This window comes from Taurulus bubalis (genome assembly GCF_910589615.1).
Source record: "Taurulus bubalis genome assembly, chromosome: 6".
In the NCBI taxonomy this organism is placed as follows: domain Eukaryota; kingdom Metazoa; phylum Chordata; class Actinopteri; order Perciformes; family Cottidae; genus Taurulus; species Taurulus bubalis.
Genome location: NC_136594.1, coordinates 25,258,958 through 25,274,726, shown reverse-complemented (window position 1 = coordinate 25,274,726; position 15,769 = coordinate 25,258,958). Strand labels below are relative to the sequence as shown.

General features: G+C 47.6%; 1 protein-coding gene across 1 annotated transcript in view; it reads left to right on the top strand.

Moving 5' to 3' along the window:
- Window positions 1-15,668, top strand: part of grin2bb (glutamate receptor, ionotropic, N-methyl D-aspartate 2B-b) — a gene marked incomplete at its 3' end in the record, with an annotated part of 65,473 nt that extends 49,805 nt beyond the window's left edge. The window contains exons 10-14 of the mRNA XM_079220169.1: window positions 1,196-1,425; window positions 2,739-2,899; window positions 4,951-5,138; window positions 10,031-10,269; window positions 13,278-15,668. Of these exons, the coding sequence (XP_079076295.1) occupies window positions 1,196-1,425; window positions 2,739-2,899; window positions 4,951-5,138; window positions 10,031-10,269; window positions 13,278-15,668 (3,209 nt within the window). The remainder of the gene's footprint in view (window positions 1-1,195; window positions 1,426-2,738; window positions 2,900-4,950; window positions 5,139-10,030; window positions 10,270-13,277) is intronic.
- Window positions 15,669-15,769: the final 101 nt, after the last annotated feature.

Below are 15,769 nucleotides of genomic sequence, written 5' to 3'. Positions count from 1 at the left end.
ACACATACATGCTCAGACACACACACACACATTAAATCAGACTCAGTCAACACACGCTCCAAATGAAAAAGTGACGATGAGGATCATTTTCAGCCGAGATGAAGACTCACCAGTCGTCATGTTTCCTCGTTTCCTTGAACGCAGCATTCAAACAAAGCTGCTCGCGCCAAATGCCTTACCCTCCCGTCTGAATGAGCTTCCTTTGCTCGATGTCGGTACTTATCTCCGTCACTTGAGCTCTCCATGAAAGGCTCATTGACACGAGGTGATCTGAAGTATTCTTTCACACGTGTGAACAAAGACTCCTCTGTTCCTGCATTACGTCTCTCTTTCTTTCTTTTTCCTCTTCTCGCGTCGTGCTGTTCTCAACACGACACGCCGTTGTTACACACATCTCGGGCTGTAAACCCGGCGAGGACACTGAAGTAGAGCATTACCATACATTGACAATACGTGTCAGGTTCAATGGCGTCTGACAGCATGGGACAACACGGCGCTCTTGAATCAAATTCCGTTCCAGCGGGCCGTTCAAATCAATTTGCCCCTCGAAATCGATGGTTCAGATTCAATCTATTTTTTTCTTCTTCTCCTCTCCAGGTTTTATACAGCAGCTCTGTTTGACTCAGCATTGCATTAGGCCGCCACGACGACAGCCACTCAGGATAACATCAGAGATGTGTTATACGGCTGCTCACAGCCTTTTCTATTTATTCATCATTATTTTGTATCAGAGGGGAGAAGAGTAATGGTGTGTGGTTTGGAGTCGCGTCAGTGTCTTCTGGCAACAGTGTACAGTGTGTGTGGGGCTTAATCGCTAGGTTAGCATAACCCAGCTGTAGCATAATTGTAGCCTCTTCCTCTCTCGGCCTGCCTGTCTGTGAGCGTCCGGTAGGTGCAGTGCTTCCACCCCGCTACCTTGTCACGCTGGATCAGAGGTATCTGTGTCAGTGGGCTGTCACGGCAGCGGCTGGAAGTTGATCCCGCGACCGCTGGCAACGTAAAAGGATTTGGGAATAAATCCCGTCTTTGTAGCCGCCATCCATCAAGTGCGTCCCGCGACGGCGGTCGCGAGCGAACGCAGATAAAGTGAAGTAGCGGCTGGGATCTGTCAAACTGAGTCCTCTTCGCTCTGTCATCTTTCTTTCTGCCTCTCCTCTTCCTCTCCTCTTCCTCTCCTCTTCCTCTCCTCTCCCAGAACCCGGGGGCCCCTCCTTCACCATCGGCAAGGCCGTCTGGCTGCTGTGGGGTCTGGTTTTCAACAACTCCGTCCCTGTGCAGAACCCCAAAGGGACCACCAGTAAGATCATGGTGTCGGTGTGGGCCTTCTTCGCTGTCATCTTCCTGGCCTCCTACACCGCCAACCTGGCGGCCTTCATGATCCAGGAGGAGTACGTGGACCAGGTGTCGGGCCTGTCGGATAAAAAGGTGCGAGCTCGAGGCAACGTGTGGGGCCGCGCGGCGGGGGAGCGTGAGGCATGGTGTGTGTGTGTGTGTGTGTGTGTGTGTGTGTGTGTGTGTGTGAGCGAGCGAGTGTGTGAGGAGTCTGTTACGGGTTCACGGTTTGGGGCTGCCGCTAAGGATGGTTTTCCTTTTTTATCATGTGTTTGAGTTGACCTTTTATTATGAATGAATATATACTTTAAATTTGGTGTCGAACTAGCAGCAATTTACAGACAAAAAATAAAATATAAAAACAACAGGGATGAAAGATATATACAATAATAATAAACAGAGAATTAAATTAAACTTAAACAATAGAAGTGCAAAAATGCAAAGTATGTGTGTGTATATGAAGTGTGTGAGGTGTAACTAAACAAACAATAAACAGGGGAGTGCAAAAATGCAGATTATACAGATTATGAGTCTTTATTTTATTTATTTTGATCATACAATTGAATCCTCAGTATTTAGTATGACTGTGTGGCGCTGTAAGTGGTTTTGAGGCTGATGGGAGGAGATTCCCATCAAAGGAGCTTTTCCACAATCAGTTCAGGAATCCTCCTGGTAGAAGTACCTCTCAAGGGGAATCACTGGTTTGGTAAAAAAAGAAAAGAAATACCTATCACACGTTTCTAGAGCAGGGTGAATGTTTTTCGCCTGTTTTGCTTAACCTTCATTTTACAAAGATATGAAACAAAGAAAAGCAGCAAATACTCCGATTTTAGAATCTGGAAGGAGAACATGTTTCATTAATCGACTTCAACGATTATCCCTTTGCTGTTGATTGACTGAGATTATTGAACTGCGTTTCTGTGAATTGGGCTCCACAAATACACTCACACTTAAAATTGTATTTATCAAATGACTTATGGCTGAAACAATTTGTTGACCAATCAATACGTTGAAGAACAGAAAAAACTAATCAGTGACATTTTTGATAAAGGTTTCATGAGTTTAAAAACACTTTCAAGCAGAAATGTCAAAATGTGAGTTGCTTATTGAGAGGAACTTCTGCTTTTCTTCTCTTTCTGTCTTTTCTTTGGCTCACGTATCAGAAACGGAATTTGTTTTGGGGTTTTGGACGGTTTAGACAGGATCGTCAGCAGGGCTTTAGAAATCATAATCATAAATCATAATGGGCATTTGTCAGTTTTTCGACCAAATGATTGATCCAGAAATTGACCGTCCGAATGGAGGCTCTTTACTTTGAGCTTGATACGGTGTACAGTACATGTTTGTCTGTGTACCGGAGCTCAACTTTCATTAATATGTTTCCCGTTTCTGTTTTCACGAAACAGTTCCAGAATCCCAACGAATTCTCTCCTCCTTTCCGGTTTGGCACGGTGCCCAACGGGAGCACGGAGCGCAACATCCGCAACAACTACCGGGACATGCACACTTACATGACCAGCTTCCACCAGAAGAACGTAGACGAGGCGCTGTACAGTCTGAAGAGCGGGTGAGGAGGAGGGGGGATAAAGAGACAGATGATGGGGGGATGAGCGGAGGGAGGGAGTTGAAAGGATCCCAGCAGGGAGAAACAGAGACGAGCGCGATGGAGCTGTGAGGTCCTGTGCTGATGCAACACAGAGGAAAGATGATGAAGGAAGGAGAGGGAGACTGAAGGAAGGAGCATTCTGGGTGATGTCCGTGGGCAGCCGGTGGAGCTGTGTATCTGCCACCGGCACCCAGAATAGCAGCGTAGCCCGTGGTTGCAGCGAAAGCTCGCTTATATTCACCCTCCATCTATCTCTCTCTCTCTCTCCTTTTCCTTTTCACTCTTTCTCTCTCCCTGTCCTCCGATGGGATCATCAACCGCTGCTTAAGGATTAACAATGCAAAGTCGTGATGTACCGGTGGTGAGAGTCTGGGCTGAGCGACCACAGAGGCCTTCAGGGCACGAGGATCCGTTTGATGGGAGTTTAGTCGCCAAGCTGGAGGCTATCATGCTAATTTACCTGAGGCGTCAGTCAGGGTCCATCTGCATGGGTCTGAGTAGAGTAGATACAGTAATTGTAATTGTACAGTAAAGTATGGAACAGTAATTGTTACATGGTCTATTTAGTGATTAGGCCTCGACAATAGTCATACTTGAGCTTAGAGAGAGACTCGTCAGGTGATTAGGGTAAAAAAGAAATACAAATACAGATATGTATGTATGATGCAATGTCGCCAGTTGATTACTGACATTGAGTTATTACATTACATTTCTGAAATCATATGTTTGAATATAGAAATGAGGCATTATCTTATGAAATATGTCCTCATTTGCAGACATTTCCCCAACAGAGAGCTGAACATTGGATGAAGCCAGGTTCAGAATTCATGTTTCATTTTAGAGTCAAAGGTTTTTACAAGGGGGAATATCAGATCTCTTTGATCTCTTTGTATCACTCCATGAATCAGAAAATACTGCCAACAGCCATAAAAAAATAGGTTTGTAGTAATGCAAGGTTGTATAAATCCGGCTGTGAATGATATATGAAGAAACCTCTCAGTGAAAACCTTCATGAGAGAGGAATGAAACCGGGGAGCTCAGTCTGAGAAAATGCTATTTAAAGACATGTACTGTAAAAGGACATACATTTTGAAGACACTGCACGTGAATGGGGTAAACACAATTTACATCACCATGACACTTCCCCAGTTGATGTTACTTATGTTAAGACAAAGTAATACATGTATTTTGGATGTTTTCTGTCCACTAGTCTGAAATCTAAAATACAAATCTCACAATTGACCAGTGCATGAAAACATGTAGTTACTCATCTTAACAGAAATTAATTCTTGATCTTGGTTAAACTTACCTGTTGTTTCGGAAGCTTTTAATTAGTTTGTTAGTTTGTTCTTTGTTTCAGACTCAGTGTTCTACCTAAAACCCAGAAATATATGACAGAATAGAAGAAGAAATAATCAGTGATTGTATCCAGAATCCCTCCTAACTGGTTCGCTATATTGACTTATTATGAGAGTTTGAATTCACACTGCCTTTTCCTCAACGCAATGTTCAGCATGGTAACTATTTATTTTATGAAGTCATACATTTCTAATAATTTCCTTGTACATTTCCTTGAAATAACTCTGCAATTTATCGTTAATTATTGCTAAAAAGAGAGAGAGAGAGTTCACAGTTTCGATTAATTAATTCCAATTAAATGCTAATCCAGTGCTTCCTAGAGTGTTTTACTCAGAGCACAGCAGGTCCTCCACACACACAGAAATGTGCACATGCAAATCAACTTTCATGGAGAATACAGTTCACAATGAATACTTACTTGACATGGAGCGGTTCCAACAGTACATGGAAATGACTCCTGAAATCAACAACTGTTTTAAGACTCACAGCAAGGAGCTAACTGACGGACATGAGTCTAAAGCTACTCTGTAATTAGTGCCAAATCACAAAGCTCTTCAGGAAACTCTCCAGAAATTTGAAGGAAACAACAAAAGCCACCCGTACGATGCCAAAGTGTTCTTCTAACGCACTTTCCTCTCCGTGGCGCTCGGCAGAAAGCTGGACGCCTTCATCTACGACGCGGCGGTGCTGAACTACATGGCCGGCCGGGACGAGGGCTGTAAGCTGGTCACCATCGGGAGCGGCAAGGTGTTCGCCTCCACCGGCTACGGCATCGCCATCCAGAAGCACTCCGGCTGGAAGCGAGCCATAGATCTGGCCATCCTCATGCTGTTTGGAGATGGTAAGGGACTTGGAATAAATACAAAAAGTTGTATCATTTGAATGAAGAAGCCTTGTAAATATCATCACAACAAAGGTATAATGGTGGCATTTCTATTTGGCTTTTCATCTGTTGCTTTGGGTAATGCAACAACAGACAATCAGGTGTAGAAAACACACACACACAATCGCTCATACGCATGCCATTTTGGAGATAGTGGTTTACATGCTGTCCTATTTGTAGTGTAATGTCCTCACCTCTACGGATTTCAAGAAAACGAAACACAGCGATTATTCAGGTTGAGAGACTCAAAATGGAGTTGTGCTCTCATCAGTGGCTTAAAGTCGAAAAGCAGCTGCGAGGAGGCTGCATGCGACTCCGAAGGTGGTCCGTGTTTGTGGTGGGAACAAGCCAAGAGCCTGCTGGTGGATCCCGGCATTCGATGAGGCCTCCTGAGACAAGACTGGCACGGTTCAGTCCTCGACCAACTGGGAGGCAGCGGCAGGCCTGAGAGGCTGGAGAGGGAGCGCTCGAGTGTGGAAGGAGTTTGTTTGTTTGTTTGGTAATTCAGGAGGTTTTGGCAACGTGTACTGCAAAGGATGTTTTGTCAGGCACAAGAAATGTTGACCTTAAAGGGACAGTTCACCTCCAAATGTGTCCTCTTCCTTGTCCTGTGTCGCGATCTTGTTAGTTCCTCCACGAAACCTTGTTGTGAACAAGGTCTGTGGAATATCTTGAGTAGCCAGGTGAGGATTTCTGGGAAGTTTAGTTGTTTTTTGTTGGCACTTTGAGCACCACAAGCCGAGTGCCATGTAGTCCCATTATATTTGAGAGTAGGCAGACATCTTCAACATTTGGCAACTCACACCGAAACAATCTAGGCTGGTAGTAGCATCACTACGGGTAAGAGGATAAATGTTTTTAACTTTGTAATTGTCTTATTTCTTATCAGTGTTGCATGGACTTATTCATCCAACTAGAGAAACCTTAAATATTTTGATTTGCCGCCAGCTTTCTGGTATGAACGATGTCTACCAGCTTGACATATTAAAAGTAAAAGCCCTCTCTGATTTAGACTGGTGTAAAGCTTTCTGAGATGTTCTCTCCGACAGCTTGTGAGCTACTTTACAAGGATCAGACGTAAAGGCTGCAAAACTCAGCGTACGATTTTGAAAAAGTGCGTAAATAATGTAAGCCCTTTAGCTCCTCCAGTGGCCGCTACGTGATGTGACCCCGAGTGTTCATAGCAAGCACACGTGTCTTTGTAAAATTGACTCGTGAAGCACCGCTACACCGGCTGATTAATTCACGGATTTGAACCATCAGTCCGTATCCCACCTCTGTACGTCAGTGAGGAAGCAGCCATCGTGTGAGCAACGCTCTCTGTGTGTAGGCTTTTTGTTTTTTGAGCCCCAGCTGTTGTTTTGTGTTTTGGGTAGTGACCGAAAGAAGTCGGCAGCGTGCCGGGGAGGGAATGACGAGCGCCGTGATCCGCGAGGACCTCTGTATCAAGCTGCCGCCCCGCCATGATGAGAGCATTGAGCCAGTGGAGGTGGTTTGTGTATGTTGGGCTCGGATGCCCATTCGGCCCTTCTGTTTGAACTGGTTCTGGTCCCAAATGGCCCGCAGGTCAGGGGAGGCGATGCTGGACGCACTGGAGGGACATTTCCCATCTGTAGGGACGGATATTGAGACAGACCCTCAGGTGCAGACGTGCCCCGCCTGTCTGACCGGCATCATCACTATAAAGTGAACGTGATGAGCCTGGTCCACATATTATTCTCACCACAATGTATTTTATTTGGCTATCAAACATGTTTGATGAAACACGTTTTTGCAAAATAATTATCATCACAAGTTCCACTTAATTTTTCTTTCTTCTGTATTTTTGATGTAAAGGTTATTCATTCATTTATATAAGAGGACACCTGTTCTGTGACTAAAATGACCCACTAAGAAGACCACTAAGCAAACTCCCATCTGTTGAACAACATCACAAGATGTGTTCGAAAAACCAATTCAGAATGTTGGAATTGCTCAAAGCTATTTAAATGTAGGCTTAACATAACACAGAAATATAATAAAACATGTACATCAGAGGACTGAGGCCATAGACTTACCAGAGCAAAAGGTTAATAACAGTCGTTGGCTTTTGGGCCTTTTTTTATTTTCTCCCAATAGATAGAGCCGACAATGAATGGATTAAATGAGAAAATAGTCAGAAGAAGAAAAGCTGCAGGAATTTGGTGTGAAAACCTCGACTCTGCCGCTCTGCTCACCCTTTTGCCACAGAGGCCCTTCACAGGTCCTAGGAAGAGATAAGAAATAGATGTGTGGATGCTGGAAAGCTGACATTTGTTGTTGACGAGAGAGAGAGATAGTATTGACCTTGTATTTACTAAAATGCATCACCAGCCGTGCTCGCGGTGGGCCGGTACTCAGCACTTCACTTACGTAGAACGTGACTTGTGACTAAAATGATTCAATAATTATTTAACTATCGCAAGTTTTGTCTCTCAGCTTTTTGGCCGTTATCTATAGTAATAATAATTCTCCAAAATTACATAGTTTTGAGGGAGGACCCCTTAACCTGATACTCTCTTGTAGTTTTTATTCACTATAGAGATCCAGAATATATCTCTTTATCCGGCTTCATAATATGTGGAAGCATCCTGACTAAAACCTGAACACACACTCACACCCTGTCCCGCTGGCTGGTGTTGATCCAAACCGTAGACATCCTAAAATAAATGATGAGCGATACAATAGGCCACAAATAAAGCACTGGAAGAATTAACACTAGGTGAACGTACACACACACCACCTCAGACATATGCTGTTTCAGTTTTAGAAGATGCATAGCTGTATAGTAAGTATAACAATACAACAATAAAATCACAACGGACAGGATAACATGCTGAAAGAAATAATACATAAATAGTAATGAGCTCCATGTAAAAGAAGAGATTGTTCCTGATGTGAATCATCGGAGAGTACACCTACAGGAGCGCTCCACCTCCAGAGACAGTGTGTGCTCCACCACATGCCAGATCAGATACTGTACAGCACGTTGACACACACGCTGATGGATGACGGGGTCAGTGCAGGGGGAACATTCGCCTCGGATCAGATCTTTAGGAGCCAAATGGACCCAGACCTTGACACACACTGATGTGTGACAGTCGCTCAGATGCCAGTCTGCACATGCTCCAGGTTAAGAGATCAGATCCTGGATGTTTGCTCCTATCTGTCACGTCCTGTTATGTCCAGGTATGAACATGATGCGAGTCTTGTGTGCAGAGGGAGAGGATCAGCGACGGCCTACTAACAGGAAACCGAGGGCCTCTTCATGGGAGGAGGAGGAGGAGGAGGAGTAAGAGGAGGAGGAGGAGGAGGAGGAGGAGGAGGAGGAAAGATGATGGATACGACTGAAGGGAGGAACAGAAAGCAGGGAATCATTTTGAAAATATGGATTTAAATTACTTGATAGATTCTGCTCATTGATCCGGTTCTTCATCAGTTCCTGTAGTGATTACATTCTGGTTCACACAGTGCAGAGTGTGCATCAGGAGGACGTTCATCCTCTGACATGAAGAATCCGCTGCTGTCAAGAACTGAACACTGGTTCTAAATGGAAACCAATTCTTTGCCCCACCTGATCTGAAGTTGAGGGGGATATCTGGTCATCACTGGGAGTTAATTTAAAAACAGGATCAAAGAAAATGCTATTTTCATTTTTGCCCTTTTGAAATGCAGTTATCGCTGACACATTTTCTCGTTAGACATCTAAAGAGACATTTGAGTAAATCGGCTTACTCGCTTTCTCTGCGGGGGCCGGATGAGAAGATTTCTACCACTGTCACGCATTACACACGGAGCTGGACGCTAGAGGCAATTAGCTTAGCGGACTGGAAGCCAATGGGGGACCAGTACCAGCACCTCGAACGCTAATGTATTAACAAGTTGCATTCCTGTTTCTTTATTCCGTACACAAACAGAAATGTAATAAAATGAAACTGTGTGGCGTTGAGTTATTTGCTTAAAGTAAGTCTTGGCAAACAACGCGAGTACTTTATGTATGCTAAGCTAAGCTAATAGCCTCCTGGCTCCAGCGCTGTAGTTACCACACAGACACGAGAGGAGGTATCGATCTTCTCTTCTAACTCAGAGAAAGAAAGTGAAAGAGTGTAAATATTCATTCATTTATTTCATGAACAAAAACCATAAAACTATGTACTTTTTCCCATTCGTTCCAGATTTCATATTTTCTGTTCGGCGCTCATCGGCACGATAACTAATCTCCCACATGGCCTGTTAGTCTGGTGAGAAAAGTCTCGCTGAAAACTAATAGTGACGAGACAAACACACATCCAGCAGCGGGAGCCTACACACACCCGCTTGATCTCCTACAGACACACAACAGCAGTCCATTGGTGCAGATCAAACAAATCTCTCTGGACGTGTCCTCCCCTCAGCGGTCCCCCCAGGGACGGGGAACTGAGGGGGGAGACATTTTAGGGCGGAAGCGCCCGTCACATGACCACACACACACTTCCTCCCCGAGGACCGTCGAGTCCCGGCAGGCGGTTGTGTTTCTTTTTCTTTTTTTTCTTCTTCCCCACAACAAGGAAGGGAAAGCCTTGCATAAGCAGTCCTTAATGAGGTAGATCCTCGCGGGGACGTTCAGTCACAATAATGCAACTTGACATTTGTTGCACGTACATGAGACCTGAGCTGTTTTTGGCATCAACTCCCCATCCAAAATGTGCCCTCTCTTTTTGTACTCACACTTAAATGTTCAGACACCTATGGGCGAACTCACTCAAGCGTGAACGTCACTGACGACCTCGATACAGTAACCTGTGTGTGTGTGTGTGTGTGTGTGTGTGTGCGCGCGTCTCTCCTTCCTCCAGGTGATATGGAGGAGTTCGAGGCTCTGTGGCTGACGGGCATCTGCCACAACGAGAAGAACGAGGTGATGAGCAGCCAGCTGGACGTGGACAACATGGCGGGGGTCTTCTACATGCTCGGCGCCGCCATGATCCTGTCGCTGCTCACCTTCATCTGTGAACATTGGTTCTACTGGCAGCTGCGCTTCTGCTTCATGGGCGTGTGCTCCGGGCAGCCCGGGGCCACCTTCTCCATTAGCAGGGTGAGTGTGCTCGTGTTTTATTTTAGGTCTGACCTTTGTCACCCCCCGCCCGCCTCGACAGAAAGATCAAGAGAGGGGTTGTTTTCAAACCGCTGGCTTTCGGTTGAGGTGTATCGAGTCAGTCAGCGGGATGCGATGACTCAGCTGACTTAACCTGTGACTTTTTTTTAGCCCGGGCAGTTGTTAAACAACAGAGACACAAGTCAACAGCATCCGGGAGCTGTACGGGGAAAGGATATCTTCGCTTTGACATTTTACATTTTAATAAAACACTGCGAGTCAAAGGGAGCACAACATCACAGTAATGTAATATCAGTAGCAGTTCACTTTCATTCAAATAACCAGCCCTTTTCTTAAAATGAAAAAATCATTTTTCATCTGAATATTTAAGATTTGTGTCGGATATTTATTTATTTAAATAACAGGTTTGTCTTGAAAAAATGAACTTATTTGATCAGAATTCTGGTGTAGTTCATTTTGAGCGCTCTTTACAGAAAAGTAACTCGAATAATCTACGCTTACAGCGCACCCATGACAAATGTATGTTAAAGTCAAACGTTTACTCAAAGTTAATGCTGAAAACTAAAAAGTTCATGAAGGCAAACGTCTGAAGGCAAAATGTTTATCGCTTTTGGAGCGGCCACGCGGGAAGAAAAGGCTGCGGTGCTGAGGTGTGATAAGCGCACATTTTCAATCTCATCAAAGATGTCATTTTTTTACACAGGAAAAAATAATCAGGCCCAAAATGAAGAAGAAAAAAAGAGAGCCTAACCTTGTTCTCGTAACTTTCCCCCATCCTCAAACCGGGCCAATCGCTGCATGAAGTGGCCTGATTGCCAAGACATCCGGTTCAAGCGTACGGGCAACTCCTCAGGTCATAGAGGTCAAGAGTGAACACTTAGCATGTGAGTAGTTTACTGTGCTGACAAACAACGTGTCGCCTGGATTGCCACACAACCCGCCTTGTCATAAAGACCACAGCGAGACCAGCCAGCATCAGCATGCGTGCGCCGCTGAAGCCTCGAGCCCCGACAGGGTTAACAAAAGCCTGCAGTCTTTGAGAAAAGTCCACCGTTTATCGGGTTATCAAACGCGGTTGCGACTCCGCTCAGATGCGTCAGCTAATAAGGTGTCTCAGAGTTATTGAAGCAGGCTGTTTGGGGTCCATATAAATAATCACCTGAGGTGTATTTAATTTGCATAGTGTTGCCTTTTAAAGAGGGAGGAGGGGGGGGGGGGGGGGGGGGTGTTGCATGTAAATTGTCTCAGTTATTTGCCTGAGAAAAGGACACCAGTGTTTATGTGTGTAGTGTTTTCTAATTGTAATGTCGTTTGGTTAACACCTACTCAGACTAACCTGAAAGCACTCCTCGTGAATAGATCTGGCCTTGAGCACTTCAGGAACACACCGTTTCCTTTTTCTTTTTTTTTCCCTTTTTGTTGAATTGGCAGGAATCTCCTTCTGTCTTTGTCGCTTCCTGAAACTGCTGTTTTTTTTATGCCAAACTATAAGCACTGTTTTGTGCATGGTAGCTTTACGGTTCACCCTAAGCGCCGACATGCTTGAGGCTGATTTTACTTCTCGCATTACAACATCCATTTAGAGTGCATACACTGTTTCAAGAGGTGCTTCTGCAGCCTGGTATCTTTCATACATTTCCACGCCTGGTTTAGCCTTTGAGTTGCGGTGCGAGGACGAAAGAATATTAAAGATAGAGCGGCATTGAACAAATCTGTTTTCTAATACAGTATATAGAAAGTGTAAGGACCGACAAGTGACGAGAGCACAAAGGGCTAATAAAATACAGAGGAAGAAAAAGAGATCAGTTAGCCGGAGTCATGATAAAGAATAAAATGGGTAGCAGGACAAAGGCAGTGGAGAAAATAATAGACACAGTGGCGTGCAAGGAACCTCTGTTCTATTACCTTTTCACGGCAGCTGTAGTAGCTATAGATGTAGAGAGATAAAGGCAGACAATCCCATTGGATTGGCTGCCGCTCACCGGAGCACCCGGAAACGGAGATAAAACAGACACAAAGAGGGAAGGAGGCATCAAAGAAGAGCAGGCACGACGATTCAGATTCATGAATGTGGCTCGGCGGCGGGGAAAGTGACTAAGAGACAGACAGAAACTGTTTCTGACAAGCTGACGCCTTTGAGGAAAGTTGGCCCGCGTGCCGCGCTGGTGGGTAGTGTGTCCTCGACCTTTCGGATTTGGCTGTCGCCTCGACCACAGATCCCCTCGGCCCCCATTTTAACACGCTTGTTTGACTTCACTCGCGAAAGGCTTTCCCCTCTCTCAAAAATCCTGCTCCGACCGACAAACCTGAAACAGACGCGCACGCTGATGGATTATGGCTTCTTTTTTTTTTTAAGAAGACGATTGACAATGCGATGCGCCTCATGATATCGTGAGAAACTCGGATTTACTTTTGCAAGGTGATTCATTTTCATTTTTTATGAAAGGGAAATGAGGAGAAAGCCAGTGGCACCAGTGGCGGCTGAATTAAAATGGCATTGATTGAATTTATCGATCGGTGGTCAGAACCATGAGCTTACAGCACCCCTTGTGTTATCAATCAGGGCTTTGATCGGCTCCCTCAGCGCTCGTCGATCGGAGGTGGAGCGCTGATCAGCCGCTGTGAACGTCAGCACCGCTCCCCCGGGAAAAGTCACTTATGAACTCAGCGCCTATTACTGTTTAATAGTGTGTAAACAAGAGGGTGGTCAGAGAGGACATGGCGATGCATTGACCCCTCTCTCTCGCTCTCTCGCTCTCTCTCTCTCTCTCTGTTTATGTGTCTGCTGTTTGACTTCCTCTCTCTAACCTTAAAACCCCCTTTGGTTCTCGATTCCTTACCGCCACACACTTTACTGCTCTTTGCTTCTCCCTTGGGCTTCGTACCTTACCACTCTCACTCTTGTTCTTTCCTCCTCCCATGGCCTGTCTCACCCTCTCTTCCTCTCTCCACCTCCCCCTGTTTTTCTTCTCATCTTCACACTCCAGGGTATCTACAGCTGCATCCACGGGGTACAGATTGAGGAAAACAAGTCCAACATAGACTCGCCCTCGGCCACCATGAAGAAGAACATGAACAACACCCACTCCAACATCCTGCGCTTGCTCCGCACTGCCAAGGACATGACCGCCGTCCCGGGCATTAACGGCTCGCCGCACGCCGCCCTGGAGTACAGCCACAGCGGCCGGGACTCGACCATCTACGATATCCAGGAGCACCGGCGCAGCCTGGTGGGCCACCCCGCCGACTGCAAGTCGGCGCCGCCCTACCTGCCAGAGGACAACATGTTCAGTGACTACATCAGCGAGGTGGAGAGGACTTTTGGCAACTTGCCCCTGAAGGACAGCAACCTGTACCAGGACCATTACCTGCACCACCACCCGGCCTCGGCTCTGGGTATGTCCGGCCCCGCGCCTAACAGGCCGCGTAGCTTAGGCAGCACTAGCTCGTTGGAGGGGGGCATGTTCGATTGCGACAGTTTAGGGGGAGGGGTAGCGCCCATCTTCACCACCCAGCCCCGCCCCTCCATGACTCACAGGAATACCAATAAGTTTGACCTGATCGCTGGCCACACCCCTGCGGATTCCAGCCAGGGTGGGTTCAAGGGAAACAATGTGTACGGCAGGTTTTCTTTCAAAGGAGGTGCATCCAGCACGGGGCTCATCGGGGGTCATGACAGGTACTGTGGTGGGCGCGGGGGAGGCTCAGGCGGGGATGATGGGAACATTCGCTCAGACGTCTCGGATATCTCCACGCACACTGTCACCTACGGAAACCTGGAGGGCAACAACAAGCGGCGTAAGCAGTACAGGGACAGCCTCAAAAAGAGGCCAGCTTCGGCCAAGTGCAGACGGGAGCAGGACGAGATAGAGCTGAGCGGCCTCCGGAGGAGAGCCCACCACCACACCGTCCACCACCACTTCCCCCACGGGCCCCTGGCACACCGCACGGTCTCACCTCCCCTGGAGCGGAAGAGGGGAGGCGGAGGGGGTAATTCTTCACCTTACTTGTTCCGCAAAGACAAAGAGAACCTGAGGGATTTCTATGCGGACCAGTTCCGCTCCAAGGAGGGCAAGGCCAAGTGGGAGCAAGAGGGAGGAAGTGGAGGAAGCGGTGTGGGCGGTGGTAGTGGTGGTGGTATCTGTAAAACCTTAGTACCTGTGGAAGACTTCCTCAAAGGTAAAAGCAAGAAGCCGGAGTGTAAAGGTGGGCTCGGCTCGGTGTCGGCGGGGCAGCAGGCCCACACCTGCTGGGAGAAGGGGGTTTCTGGGCTGGGAGGTGGGGGCATAGCCGGGGGCGACTGGGAGTGTCGTAACTGCCACAACGTGTGTCACCACGGCGGAGGCGGCGCTTGCCCGGCTAGCGGAGTTGGCGGCAGCAGCAGTCGCCCCAGCTCCGCTAGCTGCAAGCGCAGCGACTCGTGTAAGATCCCACCGAGCAACCTTTACAACATCAGCGAGGACATCAACATGGTGTTCGGCGGAGTGAAGAGTAGCGTAGGACCCATCCAAGCACAAACTCAGGCACAGGCGCAGCGCAGGAAGACAGGGGCGGGCGGGAGGGTGTTACGGAGGCAGCACTCGTATGACACCTTTGTGGACCTGCAGAGGGAGGGGGCGGGCCGCGTGGGAGGGGGTGGCGGCGGCGGCGGGAAGTTTCCCCAGCCGCGCAGCGTGAGCTTGAAAGACAAAGACCGCTTCATGGAGGGCCCCAGCCCTTACGCTCACATGTTTGAGAGGTACGCAGGGGAAAGAGAGTCTTCCATGTTCGGGGGAGTGGGCGGGGACAGGGCGAAAGGAGGCTCCTCCTTCAGTTTGTTCCGCGGAAGCGAAGGTGGGTTGCATCAGCGGTCCGTAGGGGAGAGAGACGTGAGGGACAGAGATAGAGCTATGATGGGAGGTGGGGGCTGTGGTGGTGGTGGTGGTGGTGGCAGCAGCAGAGGGGCCGGGACTTACTCCTTGTCTAAATCTCTCTACCCAGATAAGGTGAACCAGAACCCCTTCATCCCAACCTTCGGCGACGACCAGTGTCTATTACACGGCGCCAAACCGTACTACGTCAAAAAGCCACAGACGCAGCAGCAGCAGCAACTTCTCAACAACAGCCGAGGAGGAGGGGACTTCCGCGGCTCCATGGGAACGACTTCCTATTTGCCCGTGTCCGCCACAGCTGGGGTGATGTCCAATGTGGCCCCCAGGTTCCCCAAAGAGCTGTGTCTGGGCGGGGTGGGGGGGCCCATGGGGAACCACCACGGGGCCAGCAAGCTACTGCCGGTGGGCAGGGACACGTTAGGCCTGGGGCCGGGGCAGAGAACCTACAACGGTGCCAGCAACGGACACGTTTACGAAAAGCTCTCCAGCATTGAGTCGGACGTCTGAGGGCGAAGACGGAGGAAGAGAGCGCAAAGGGAGAAGATGAAGTGGGCGAAGAAAAGGGGCGAGAGATGCTGATGACCTCTCGGTGCGACGAGAACGAGGAG